General features: G+C 40.2%; 1 protein-coding gene and 1 long non-coding RNA gene across 2 annotated transcripts; one reads left to right on the top strand and one right to left on the bottom strand.

The window, feature by feature from the left end:
* Window positions 1–3,711: 3,711 nt before the first annotated feature.
* Window positions 3,712–11,645, bottom strand: wdr13 (WD repeat domain 13). The gene is made up of 10 exons (XM_080294637.1): window positions 11,517–11,645; window positions 10,912–10,999; window positions 10,553–10,784; window positions 10,034–10,143; window positions 9,648–9,778; window positions 9,247–9,554; window positions 6,829–7,009; window positions 6,539–6,680; window positions 6,276–6,394; window positions 3,712–4,618 (listed from the first exon to the last, which is right to left on the bottom strand). Exons 2-10 carry the CDS (start codon window positions 10,950–10,952, stop codon window positions 4,434–4,436), a joined length of 1,449 nt encoding a protein of 482 aa, XP_080150763.1. The 5' UTR covers window positions 10,953–10,999; window positions 11,517–11,645; the 3' UTR covers window positions 3,712–4,433.
* A 515-nt stretch (window positions 11,646–12,160) lies between these two features.
* LOC145422822 (uncharacterized) lies at window positions 12,161–13,460 on the top strand. Its single transcript, XR_013904054.1, has 4 exons — window positions 12,161–12,439; window positions 12,600–12,631; window positions 12,717–12,786; window positions 12,978–13,460. It is a non-coding gene; the product is annotated as an uncharacterized LOC145422822 (long non-coding RNA).
* Window positions 13,461–13,882: the final 422 nt, after the last annotated feature.

Genomic DNA, 13,882 nt, shown 5'->3' with positions numbered 1-13,882 from the left:
TGTTGCACTGTCCTATCAGAAAACATGTGGTCACGCGGGTGAAGTTTTGTGTTGACCTCATAGACAATTCTCTTTTTTTTGTTTGTTTGTTTTTGATCAGCACCTATCATGGCTGCTTCAAACAAAGCCGGCGTTCCTTCCTTGCAGTGTATCCAAACTTGCATGTCGCAAACTCCTTACCAACCTTGAGAAGAATGTAATCGTGTGAAAGTGCTGTGCTGGAAATTTTGAAACTACAGGTTCCTTTGAACGCTGTGCTTTTCAATTACTTTAATTCAATCTCTTTTTCACTTGGTAATTTCTTTCTTTTCTCTGCACTGTGTAGAGACTGCAATGCAAACTGCAGTCACAATTTGTGAGCGCAGTGATTTCCAATGCAGGGGTGTGCAGTCATTTTAATATTATTTTTTCTAATAGTTCTTTTTACTGCAAATTCTATAATATTTTCACCCATTTAAATTTTAGAAACATTATCTAAATTAAAATAAAAGCAACTAATGTTTAGTTAAACTAGCCACACAAAAATAATCAACAAGCGTGACACCACCATGGCCAGTGAGGCCATTCTAACCAGTCCTCTGACCTCACACAACCAACAAAGGCCTGTAAGTGTTGCTACACTTCCTCAGAAAAGACGAGTTAACTCCACTAAACACTGTTTTCAGTGGAGCTTAAATATTATGAGTCTTCAAGTTGTACATCTAAAGAGGGGGAAATTATTATTTAATCTCGTGTTGAATTTGTAAGTTTGCTCACTTACAAAGAAATGAACAGACTCTAATTATATGGTTGTTTCATTTCAAACTGGAACAAGATACACTCACTGGCCACTTGTTTGCTTATAGAACTGCCTTAATTCTTTGTAGCACAGATTCAACGAGATGCTGGAAGCTTTCCTCAGAGACTTTGGTCCACGTTGACATGATAGCATCACAGTGTAGATTTGTCAGCTGTGCATCCATGGTGTGAATCTCCTGTTCCACTACATGGCAGATGTCCTCTATTGGATTGAGATCTGGTGACTGTGAAACCAGTTTATGACAGTTTGAGCTTCGTGACATGGCGCTTTATGCTGCTGGAAGCAGTCGTCAGAAGCTGAGTACAGCAGCAAAACTCGGTGTTGTCACGCTGTGTTGTTTAAACAATGCTCAGTTGTTGCTAAGAGGCCCAAAGTGTGCCAAGAAAATATTCCCCACACCAGACCACCACCTGCAGCAGCCTGAACCACTGACACAAGGCAGGGTGGATCCATGTTTTCATGCCGTTTACACCCAGTTCTGACCCCAGTTGCAACAGCAATTGAGATTCATCAGACCAGGCAATGTTTTAGCAATCTTCTGTTACTCAATTTTGTTAATGCTATGCAAATTGTAGCCTCAGTTTCCCATTCTGAGCTGACAGGAGTGCCACCCAGTGTGGTCTTCTGCTATCTAGGCCATCTACTTCAAGGTTAGAAGTAGTGTGTGTTCAGCAGTGCTCTTCTACATACCTCAGTTGTAACGTGTTGTTATTTGAGTTACTGTTGCCTTTATCAACTCAAAGCAGGTTTTTTCACCCAGAGAACTGCCATTCACTGGATATTTTCTCTTTCTCACATGATTGTCTATAAAAGATGGCTGTGTGGGAAAAACCCAGCAGATCAGCAGTTTCTGAAATACCCAGACCAACCCATCTGGGACAAAAAACCACATTACGTCCAAAGTCGCTTGAATCATCTTTCTTCCCCATTTTGTTACACGTTTTGAACTTCAGCATGTCAGCTTGACTGTGTCTAAGTGTTACTGCCCTGTGATTGGCTGGTTAGAGATTTGCATTAACAATTAGTTGCCCAGGTGTATGTAATGGATTGGCTTATAAATATGGAACCATGGTTATCAAGAATCTGATTACATTTCTTATTAGATTAGCAAAAGAAAGAGGGCAATCACCAAAGTGAAAGTCATCCACAAGTGATACAAAATATTTAAGGTATAGAGATTTTTGAGATATTTCAATTCAATATCCAGTTTTATTTGTGTCAAATCACAACACCAGTCGCCTCAAGGCACTTCATATTGTAAAGTACAGTCCCCACAATAATACAAAGAAAACAGAAAACCCCAACAATGAAAAGAACACCGTTGGAGCAAGCACTTGGCGACAGTGAGAAGGGAAAAAAATCCCTTTTAACAGGAAGAAACCTCTGGCAGAACCAGCCGTCCCTCAGGGAGGGACAGCCACCTGCTGGGATCGATTTCACTCAGCATTAAGGCAGAATGCAAAATCAACCAAGATCAGAAAAGTCAAGATCACTGGATAGATTGCTATTCAGTAAAAAGGACTAGATGTTACAGTCCCCATGCATTATCAGGGACTGTAACATCTAGTCCTTTTTACTGAATAGCAATCTATCCAGTGCATTTTGCCACCAGATTGATGAACTATGTTATATTTTAGTCTTTAAGACCATGTTGGTAGGATGACCTTTATACCCAGAGAAGAATTTACCGCTCTCCATTAGGGCTGCCACAAACGGTTATTTTGATAGTCAACTAGTCACTGATTATTTTTGCGATTAGTCGACTAATCAGATCATCATCCATTGGAGGTAAAACGTACAGCTTATTGCACCAGCAGCATCTGCTCTTATATAACTATCATTAGCTTACAGCTTTAACTGTTTAAGGTATGTGCTAACTAAAAATAAAGACAAGATGATAGTTTATTAAATTTTAATGAAATTTGCAGATTGTTTCGGTGAAGTTTAATAAACTCCTTGCTATCTAAAATATAACAGGACACCGGAGTAAATTCTCGAGCATCTCACACTTCTGATGATCAGCTGTCTGCTTGACGTTTATTCAGCTGTGTAAAAACTATAACTTTAATCTCAGCCAAACCGATTTACTCAGGAACAAATGAAATACTAAAAAAAGCCAAACAATTACATTTTTAAGTTATCTAAGTGACTCATATATCATGTTTAACCTGAGTAGCGAAAGACGGCGGTGGGTTTGAAAAAGATTTGCCGGGAGTCCGGTGTTCTCACGGCTCTAGTTAGCCTATCCCCCGGCTAGCTATCGAGCTAGTGGGTAACAGACGTCTCCGAAAACGTCGGAGCGCTTTTGAAAATATGCGGTGTCTTGATAAACTGAGCAGATATTTGAGGTTTACACAGCTACATTCTCGCCTGAAAATATGTTAAATGTTTATTTTGTGACCCAGAAAGAATAATAAGAGCAATATTAAAACTAACTAGCTGCCACCATTGTTGGAAACTGCGCTGGGCTGCGCTATGAATTCTGGGACGCTGCTTCTTCTTCTTCGGGGTTTAACGGCAGCTGGTATCCTTGTACATGCAGTGCTGCCATCTTCTGTTTCAGTCCGTTATTACACTCTTAAATCCTGCTACTTATTCCTGCGTTTTTCAGGATCTTACAAAGCTTCAAACGACGCGTCGACTATTAAATCAGTCGTCGACGATTTTGATAGTCGACGTAATCGTGACTAGTCGACTAATCGTGGCAGCCCTACTCTCCATATACAATAAACCATCTCTGAACACCAGAAATGACTGTTCCAGTGTAGATCTTGAAGACCCACACTATGACTAATATTCTCCTACACTGTAGGTTTGACCACTTTACTACTCTGAGCACCTCTGGTATGCACATTTCCGTTTCCAATTATACCGAGATCCATGTATGCCATGAAAAAGGCAGCAAAGGCAACTGACATTTACAATAGTTTATTGTGGATTTGTGAAATAAATTAAATGAATCAGCAACCAGCTTGACCCGAGTATACACGCACACACATACAGGTTAAGTACAAACACATACTTAAAAACACCCTTTAATCTTTTTTGTCATGATTTGATATGCCTGATCCGGATTTCAGTTTCATGCACATGGTCTCAAATGCAAAACAGCAACTGAAAGCAAATAAGGCCATTTTACTACACTTGATTACACTGATTGAATAACAGTTACATAAATAGTGAACTAGATCTATGCCAGAGGGACTGTCAGTGTGATATAAAGTGTTTTTTGTTTTGTTTTTTTTGGAAAATTATGTGTTCTCTTCACATGAAGTAGGTCGTATCCACCCAACTTGAGGTCAGCCATGACACATGCATGGTATTAGTGCTCGTTCATTCTTTACAAACCAAAGAAAAAAAAAGAAAAAGCCATTTCTCAGCTGCAGCTGTAGGAGCACTGACACACACAGCCCACCTCCCACACCATGAATTTCTAAGACATCCCTACCTACACAGCATGGCGTTCTGATTGCACTTGAGTATCATTACATTAAACATTTGACGCAGCCTGTTACATTCCAGTGAAAATCTAAAGACTTGTTATTGGACGGTTAAGGAGCAGCAGGCTTTTTATATGCAGTGGATGGAAGCTTTTTTTTAATTTTTAACATGGTTTTTTTCATTAGTGGATCAGTCACTTTTGCTCACGCCTCCAGATGATGACCATGCCGGTGGAATCAGCAGATGCAAGTAAACTCTCGTCGCAGTTGAAGCTGACATCCAACACTGGACCCCCATGACCCTGCAGCTTGTTTACTATCGCCTTGGTGTTGCGCTCGACATCGAAGAAGTAGACGCAGCCATCCTCGCTGCCAGTCACTGCAGCAGAGGGAGAAACACAAAAAGAAATGGCGTGGAGACATTACAAGGACAGCTTGAGAAGATTTAATTTGGGATTGTCTCTAGGCAAGGTGCACACTAATTATTGTGACAACAACAGGATGTATATTATATATTTTTTTCTCTTTCCAGCAGAAAGTAGAATCAACACAGAATTATCTGCACACTCTAATGCATACTGGGCGAAATCAGAAATGCACAGGTGGTCACACACTGCGCCTGACAAGAGGACGGAGACACACAGCTTGTTTATTTTCCACTTCCAGCATGAAGAGAAAGTAACACAGGCTATACACGAAGGAGAGCGCTTAATGAAGGTTGAGCTTATTCATAAATGTTGATGACTTAGCTTGCTGACAGATTTAAACAGACAGATGTTGCATGACCACCTGAAAATAAAATTATACTCCCTGAGCCTTGTTCTGCTGGAGGTTCCTTCCTGTTAAAAGGGAGTTTTTCCTTCCCACTGTCACCAAGTGCTTGCTCAAAGGGAATTGTCTGATGGTTGATGTTTTCTCTGTTCTCTCATTTGGTGCTATATAAACACAACTGATTTTAACTGAACTTATTCAAACATTTCTTTTATATCTTTAAGAGTCTCTTTATACTTTCCATCTTCTTTTTCTATATACAACAACAAATAATAAGAATAACAGGCCAATAAGAATCATTAGGTTAACTAACAGTAGTTTGCCTGGAGACACAAACCTAATAATAAAAACAAGTCTTAAAAATGATTGATAGATAGAAAATAAACCATTAAATCTAGCAAGGACAGACTTTGAGGTTGAGCAGCATTATAGTTTATAAAAGGGGATCCACACACAGGCTCCATATTTCTGTCCTTGGACTTTACATGACCAGAGTAGCTTTAGATGAGTCACAGTTTAAAATAATCTCAGTTCATCCACTTTCTGAGGCCATTTGAGCTCTTCTCCTGACTAAACCAAGCATTTAGAGCAGTATGAAGCCTGAGTGAGGATGAGCAGAAATATTAGTTGATCATCACAAGGGAAATATTGGAATATTCCTTGAATACTGATTATACCTTTGATTCTAATCTCAAATGACTTGACAAACCAACTTCCCTGGAGGATTAGCACTAGAACTCATTTTCATTTATTTACAGAACTATCTGTGTTTTGCATGCTTTTCTTGAAAACAGGAAAAACAGCAAAAACACAGATAGTTCTTTCATGTTGTCACATATTTTATGGGTAAATTCTACTGAACTCTTAAATGCTGGCAAGCACCTTCTAAATAAATGTGTGAAAGTATCTATTTTAAGACATGAAATAGCCTGAGCTTCTGGCTTTCAGAGGTTGGACATGCATATTTTAAACTCGGCTCATTTTTGCTATAAACTTCCATAAATCTAAAATTAAGGAAAATTAAGAAAATAAATAAAAGCATAACAGGTTCACTGCAACCGTGCTGGTCTCATGTTAGCAATTTACTTCATAGGAAAAGTACTCTCTCTCTCAAAAATTGTCTTTTTTTTTTTGTTGTTTTATTCCAGAGGCAGTGGTATGCTATTTTGGTCAGTGTTTTACACTGAATTGCCTGCAGCAGGATATAAACTATGGTCTAATTTTGTATTCAAATATTACAGCAGGAACACTGGGAGACTTCTTACCCACACAGGCCCCCTGTCTGAAAGACATGAGGGGGCAGAAGATGCTATGAACGAGCTGGGATCCATGCTGGATGGGGAAGCTTCTCTTCAGCTGTAGTGTTCCCTCGTTGTCTACCACCCTGCCAGTGTCATAACTGGTCAAATTCAGCGTAACAGCATAATCACAAACAGATATTACAAGTAAACATGTTACAGCTTTAAAATCTGCACAGTGGAAACAAAGCTGCTTATTAATTAACAGTGACTTGATCTTGCAGACTGACCTGTACAGCAGAAGCTTATTGACACAGGCGTTAACCAGCAGCGAGGGGTCTCTGGCCTCTCGGCTAATCCAGGAACGAGCGGATATGCTGCAGATAGAGCTGCCTTCACTCACCACCAGACGCTTGGCTTTAGTAAGCTTCCCTGTGGTTGGGTCGGGAGGAACAAAACCAGCAAAGACCGACAGAAACAGATCAGCTGCTGACCCTCCAGAGCAGACATACTCTTCAGAGAAAAACTCATTATAATTTCTAATGTGGCCCTTTTCCAAATGTAAATGTGGTAGGTGTACCTGTGGCCATGTCAAAGAGGAAAGAGAAGATGCTCCCCCTGTCATCACCGGCCCAAAGGATCTTCCCTGGAGCATCAAAGGAGAGAGACAGCACGCGGCCTGTCAGCTTACTGGAGCCCCCCTTCACCTTCTTCCCAGTGGAGATGTTCACCACCTGCAGGTGGTGCTTGCTGTTTCCCACCTGGAACACAGATCCGGGAATGAAGACCTTTAATAATTCCACAGCGCTACACGGAGAAACTGACAGTGTGCACCATTTCTTTCTGTTGTAATTTAACCTGCGAAACCCAAATTTATCTTTCTCATGTTATATTTAATGAGGCATAAATGGACACTGCTGTGACAACACGTCTTTCAGCTTACATTCTGTACATCCGTTAAAGTATTTGTCATCAAACAGCTAACTAAAATCCAAATTATCCGTCACATTTACCACTTCACAAAGGCTGACATTTCATTCTAAAATTTTAATCAATGTCTGCACAGTGGAAGTATTCATTTAGTTATTGAGACTGGGATAAAAGGGTTCTCTTTGGAGGTTATTGCCTCAGCATGAAAGGCTTAATTTAGACTTTACTCACAAAAGGGGAAACATCTGGAATAAATGTGACAATGAATTAATTTCAGAGCGCGCTATGAAGTTTGAAGGAAATAAAAGCTGTAAATGTCCCTTGAGGTTACTCAGAAAGGTAATTTCTTTCAGCCTTTACCAAAAGTGTCGGATAACTGAAGTGTGACTTTAAGCATGCGGAAAACAGTAAAGGTGTAAGCAGACATCTGGTGACGGACTACACAGTTATTGTTCAGGTTTAACTAGTGTCTCGTCTTAACATATCTTAACAACAACTAAAAACTAGCACGCACATTCAATGTGAAGCCTGCAACTAAAGTCCGAGCCCCTGAAATTTTGAATTTCAATTTTAAATGTTATATTTATCACCCAATAAGAGAACATGCATCCAGTCTACACACTCACACATTATTGACTGTCATTCATCCACCTTGCTTTAAGATCCTTTAGGAATTTCAAAGAAAGCCATCATTTATTGTAATATTTTCAGCAACTAATCCCTTTAATCCTTTCAAACAATACACATTAAAGCAAAATAATGCAAAATAAAATACATCAATTATATCCTCTGCAACCAAGGATATATGCTCAGCAACCACTTTATTAGGCACACTTTTTCAACTGTTTGCTAAGACAAATCACATGGCATCAGTTCAATGTATTTAGGCATACAGACTTGGTCAAGACAACCTGCTAAAGTTCAAACCAAGCATCAGAAAGGCTAAACTATGGAAGCACCACACTGGATCCACTTAGCACCAATTAACCCTTTAAAACCCAATCGGAGCAGGCATGCTCCATTTTGCGTAACTATTTTTAAATGAACTGGAACCACGTAAGCTAGCGCAATAATTTTTTTTGCATTTGAAACCGGAGGAGTTGTACTTACAACTTATGCCATCAGTTTGTCCTAGGTTTCCTTCCACATATAGCTTTGCAAAGATTGCATAAAAAGCACTTGCAGCAACAACAATATAATATTCCAGAAACAGGCTTTGCTGATCCAATCAGCTGTTCATAACACTTCCTACGTGGGAATAGACGTCAGCGCGAACTATCACACATCCGCCAATACCTGCCCGAAACCGGAAGTGGCATCAATTTTGTGAAAATTTAGTTTTTTACCTTCAGGGCCTTATAAGCCTACACTGGTGTTTTTTATGTTTGACTTCATGCTTTTCTGTATCGTTTCTGGGATGCTTAAAACTCAAATTGTACTGCTGGAAATAGTTTATAATAATGCACATGCTGTTTTTTTTGCAAATTTGCATGATAATATTTATTTTTTCGTTTTCCCTACAGTATATAACTAGAAATTTCTCTAACTAGAAATATGTGTAAAAAAATGATTTTCAATTTTTTTTGTAGTTTATTGCACTTATTTGCAATTTATGTAGTTACTATGGACTTAATGCATAGATATTATTAAAATTTGGGCTATAATGGTTGTATTGATGTATAGCAACTTGAACTGCTCCCTACAGCATGTAAAAATATAAAAATAAGCTCTGGCGGACTTGGTTCTATGGTAGGTTCTAAAGGGTTAAGCTTCGTTTAAACACCACAGCCTGAGTATTGTAGATGACCATGTCCATCCATTTATGAACAGTGTACCCGTCTTCTGATAGCTGATGATAACACGCCATGTTAAAAAACTCAAATCCTCTCAAACTGGCTTCTTGAACACGATAATGAGTTCACTGTACTCAATTAGCCTCGGTTATTTAGTCATCTTTCACATTTTAGTCTTTCATTCAAGGTGATTTTCAAAAGTAACTTTTATTTCAGTTCAACTTTCTTTGTTTTGTGGTATTATCTTTTTATATCACATGTAATATGGGACTCACCACAGTAAGGTTATTATTCATGGGTTGGAAGGTGCAGCAGAGCAACTCGCTGGATTCTGGGTCTCTGACCTCTCGGATGCACCGGCCATCCTCTGTATTCCAAATACGGAGTGTCCCGTCCAGCGATGTCGACACAATGATGTCATTGCTCAGAGACCAGGCAAAGTCTGTAACTGGACCTCCATGACCTTTTAGGGTCACCTTCACACTGGGAGGAGGTGGTGAGAGTGTCATAATGGACAGAGTGCCATCCAGTGAGCAGCAAGCAAGGAGGTGCTTGTCATCATTGGCAAACTGCAAACGTGGAACTTAAAGAACAAAAAGAGGACAGAAGCGTGGAATACATGGAGATTTTCAGTGTATACACATTGATTATAATGAATTCAAAACCATTTACCTACCAGCAGAGTCGACATGTTGATCAAATATGTGGTGCATGCCAGCAAAAGCATAATTTTCACTCAATGTTGTGTCTCCTGCCATGGCACGACTGGCCTCTGCCACTGAGGTGGGCACCAAACTGCCCGGAGGCCTGAGGTCACAAATAAAAACTGTCACGTAAGCACATAATCAATAAAACACACCTCACAACCCTTGCCTACAGCTGACCACTCAATATAAGAGATCCAGTCATTACTCAGTGCCACATAACTAGAATTACGGCCAGTAAATCTAAACTAACGCATCTACTCATAGCAGAAGTAAATCAAAAATGAATTTAATTGCTTAAAGCAATGAGACAAAATGCTGGATGTGAGCTGGTCTCTGAGTGCACTCTTCTGGGTACCTCTCATCGTAGACGGCTCTGTTCATCTGGGCCTGTAGCTGGTACGAGCCTCTACTGACAGACCGGCGATGACCACGAGCCCCTTGGGCACGGGGGTCCTCCTCAAAGTCCTGACAGAGAGCAGAAGGGGCCGCAGAGAGAGAAAGAACCTCAAAGGAGTGAGTGCAAGAACTCAAGACCTCAAACAATCATGAAACAAAAACAACCACGAAATGTTGAAAACTTGTTGAAATTACCATGCATTTTCAAGTTACTGATACTGCCCACTTACATGGGCAATGCCAGCAATTTCAACCAAGCTGCTCAGTTTAATATGAACGGGCAACCAAAGTGTTGCTTGGCTATGTTGCTCACTGATCAAAACTCACATTAAGCCTTCCAGATGGCTCTTATATCCTAAACTTCCTTTCCAGCTTTAAGTTATTTTAAAATCTTTTCCCCCCAAATTAGTGCAACCACACCCGCCTACTCTCTCGCCTGTTCTACTTTTCCTGCCCTTTCTATTTCTTTGGGTCTGACCTCCATTCGGTCCAGTGTGGTGCGGGAGCTGCGCACACTGCTGGCCCTGAAGCTGCTCTGCTCAGACAGGGGCCCGTAGCGCAGGGCCAGCAGCTGACTGCGCAGCTTCAGGTACTGCCTGCGCAGCCCTGGCTCAAAGCCACACTTGGCGTTCTCTCTGAGCAGCTGGCTGCGTCGGCGGATGTACTGAGTTCGGAACTGTGGGAAGGTAGGCGTGCGGTAAGCATTGTACCTGGAAAAGGGGAAAGAAATGACACAGCACAGGCAATAACTCACAAATGATCCATATACAATTACACGTCTGAATGGCTTCGTCATCAGTTTGGACTATTAAAGCCAGCTGCCTGACTGAGTCTCACCTTGCGTCCACTGCCAACACCTGCTGCCAAACTGCTGCCATTCCACAAGCACTCTGGGTAAAAAGGAAGCCACTACCAGGGCAGATACCTGTCACAAGACACAACACAAAATTCACATTATTAGCAACTTTAACGGAAAAAAAAAATAGCATGTACCAACTGTATGAGGTCGAAAAAAGACAAGCTAGTATTAATGATGCGCTGATAAAACTGAAATATTACCCCCACCATCACATCCTCAGCGTCAAAGGTAGCAATGATTCAAATTCTAATGGCAAATGAATGGTTGTGTTACTGAAATGTTATGCAATGCGAGTTTGACACTAGAAAACAATCCGTAAGGAGAACCGACATAATCTGCTGAACGGTTTCCGCTTTTATTTTCTCGAAACAATGTAAGCAGACGAGCTAAACTAGCGCTAGCCTGTCATTTAGCAAGTTAGCCACAACATCATATGCGACTACTGCTCATAAAAAACACTTTCCCGTTCAATTTTCAGCTTAGACACACAGTCTAGGAGCTAACAATTTAATACAGCGTATAAGACATGACTGGTGATCACAGAGCAAAGAAACTCAGTAAAATACGGCTAGAAATCGCTCACCTTCCTTAGCTTTTCTCCATCGCTGCTTTTTCTGTCAAATCACGTGACACACTGTAACCAGCCCAGTCACTGATGTGGAGCTGCTGAATCCGGATGATGATTCACAGCGTTTACATTTAACGTTACATTCAAAATAATTAACCGACCATGGATCGACTGAGGTGCAAAAGATCTAACAGTCCATTAACTCATTAAGTACACGGCTATAGGTTTTTTTTTATTCAGAAATCAATAAAATATTAGGGCTTTATATTTGTTTACTTATAGGAAAAAACTATGCATGGTTTGGTTGCATTATGGTGATCACTTTGACCCGCTGAGAAGCAAAATAATCAATTGATTAATATCAGCAATATTTTACTAGTCCACACAGAAAATGCAAAGCATTGCAAATCTGAGTATAACTTAATGATCCCTGCCAAAACCATCCACTCCTAAAGTGCTGACAAGGCTGGAGGCCAATTCAGTGTAACAATATGTAGCAGAAACATTTAAATTTCTAAGGACAAAGTGTTACCTTCTATCAATGTGGGAGGAAGTGTGATCCATGACTTAGCCGAAAAATAACAACAATAATAAAAAAAAAAACACATGATCACTTTGCCTGTAATATGATGAAAATACTTTCTTGCCATGCACAATAGGTGAACACATGGTTCCAGTGGGTTCACAATGGCAGTATTACAAGGTCAGCTCCGAGGTTTCGCCTGGCTCAGCAAAGACCTGCAGAGCTGTAGGGCGTGCTGCTAAGCTGACGGGGCTCTTTGCTTGTTCATGGTGCTCTTTCTCGAAGGGGCCCCAGTGACAGAGCCATTCACAAGCACGGGCCATAAATGACCGAGCTGAACACCACATTAAGCACTGCATTCTCAAAAAAACCCACCATTGACTCTGGAGGATAGCCAAAATGCCAGGAACAAAAGGTTAGTAGCATGCAACAAAAAAACCCTAATAATACAAAAATATATTTTAATTTATTTGCATACCAGAGCTCCATGTCCAATAAAATCAGCAAAAGCTACAGAAAAGTTGGCCTTGCTGCCAAATGTTTAAAACTAATCTGAATATTTGTGCCATTTTCAGGTAATAAGTCGGACAAGAAGTCAACTACCAAGGTAGGAATGTCATTATTATTCTAACTCTTGTCTCAATCTGCATTTTGTGCTGCTTGAGTTTATTCGTTTTACTTTAATTTCACAGCAACCTCAGAGTCCTAAAGAGCAGCCGAAGAAAGGTGATCAGAAAGGAGATGATAACAAGAAGCAAGGAGGTAAGCATTTATATTAACTATATTATTTAAAGAAAAATATTAATAATAATTAGAAAAGACATTTATTTTGTGCAGACTTGATTTTGACAGATTGGAGCAGCATATGAAATCCCCTACATGTGGCACATAGGGGTGAAATGAAGTGCTGTGTCCCCAGTGAAGGTATCTGTCTGTGTTTTATCCCCTCGCAGGACAGCCGAAGGGAGAGAAGCAATAACTTCCAGGCATTTGTGAAGATGGCTTTGGAGACACTGCTTGGGTCTTGCCGTCGTAAACATGGGGGTCCTCGGGGCAGACAGGGCTGAGCGCACCTCCCCTTCCCTCCATTTTGCTCTTTTCCCCAGAGCCTGCAGACTGTGCTGTTGTGTGGCCTGGCAATACAGCATATGCTCACCCCTGGCAGTGGCAAAAAAAAAAAAAATTAACCTGATCTCCATCCATCACCATCTGTCGTTCAACCTTTTTCTGTCACCTTCCTGACATTGTCCTCTTTAGCTTATTGGATGCTCAGAAATAGACTCCAGGTTTGACCAGATCTTTGCTTAAAGATCAAAAAATAAAATCAAAAAAATCATGCAGTCCTTCTCAACTCACCCTAATGCCATGATTGACTTTGTAACAGTTGATACATTATTTTTGTAAATCACTAAAATAAACAGTTATTTATTACAGCAGTCCATGTTTTTATGGCATTTGTTTTTTTAAAAAGAAAACAAAATCTCTGAAATGTCGACACTGAATCAAACAAAGACAACATTCCAGGTTTCATTACAAATTTTATAAAAATATCACAGGTGTACCAGTGCCTTCACATTTACAGGGAAAAAACATTGACCTAAAGTAAATATCAGAACAGGTTTTAAAATACTGAGTGATGTTAGGTCTGCAAAGACTGAGCACTTGTTCTTGGGCAGAGACGAACATTCAGGCTCTAATCTAACACGACATGCTAGGCAAGAAGCAATTCCTTTGACAGTTTAGATTAAGGAAAGACAGACTGGACACTTGTATTATTTTATCAGATCATCATTAATTACATAAATGTGTCATTAAAAGCAGCCGTGTATTAAAAATCTGTAGTTAAGATTGAATATTT

This window comes from Astatotilapia calliptera, chromosome 20 (genome assembly GCF_964374335.1).
Source record: "Astatotilapia calliptera chromosome 20, fAstCal68.1, whole genome shotgun sequence".
NCBI lineage: Eukaryota > Metazoa > Chordata > Actinopteri > Cichliformes > Cichlidae > Astatotilapia > Astatotilapia calliptera.
Note: the sequence above shows the minus strand (reverse complement) of the source record. Positions and strands in the feature narration are given on the sequence as shown.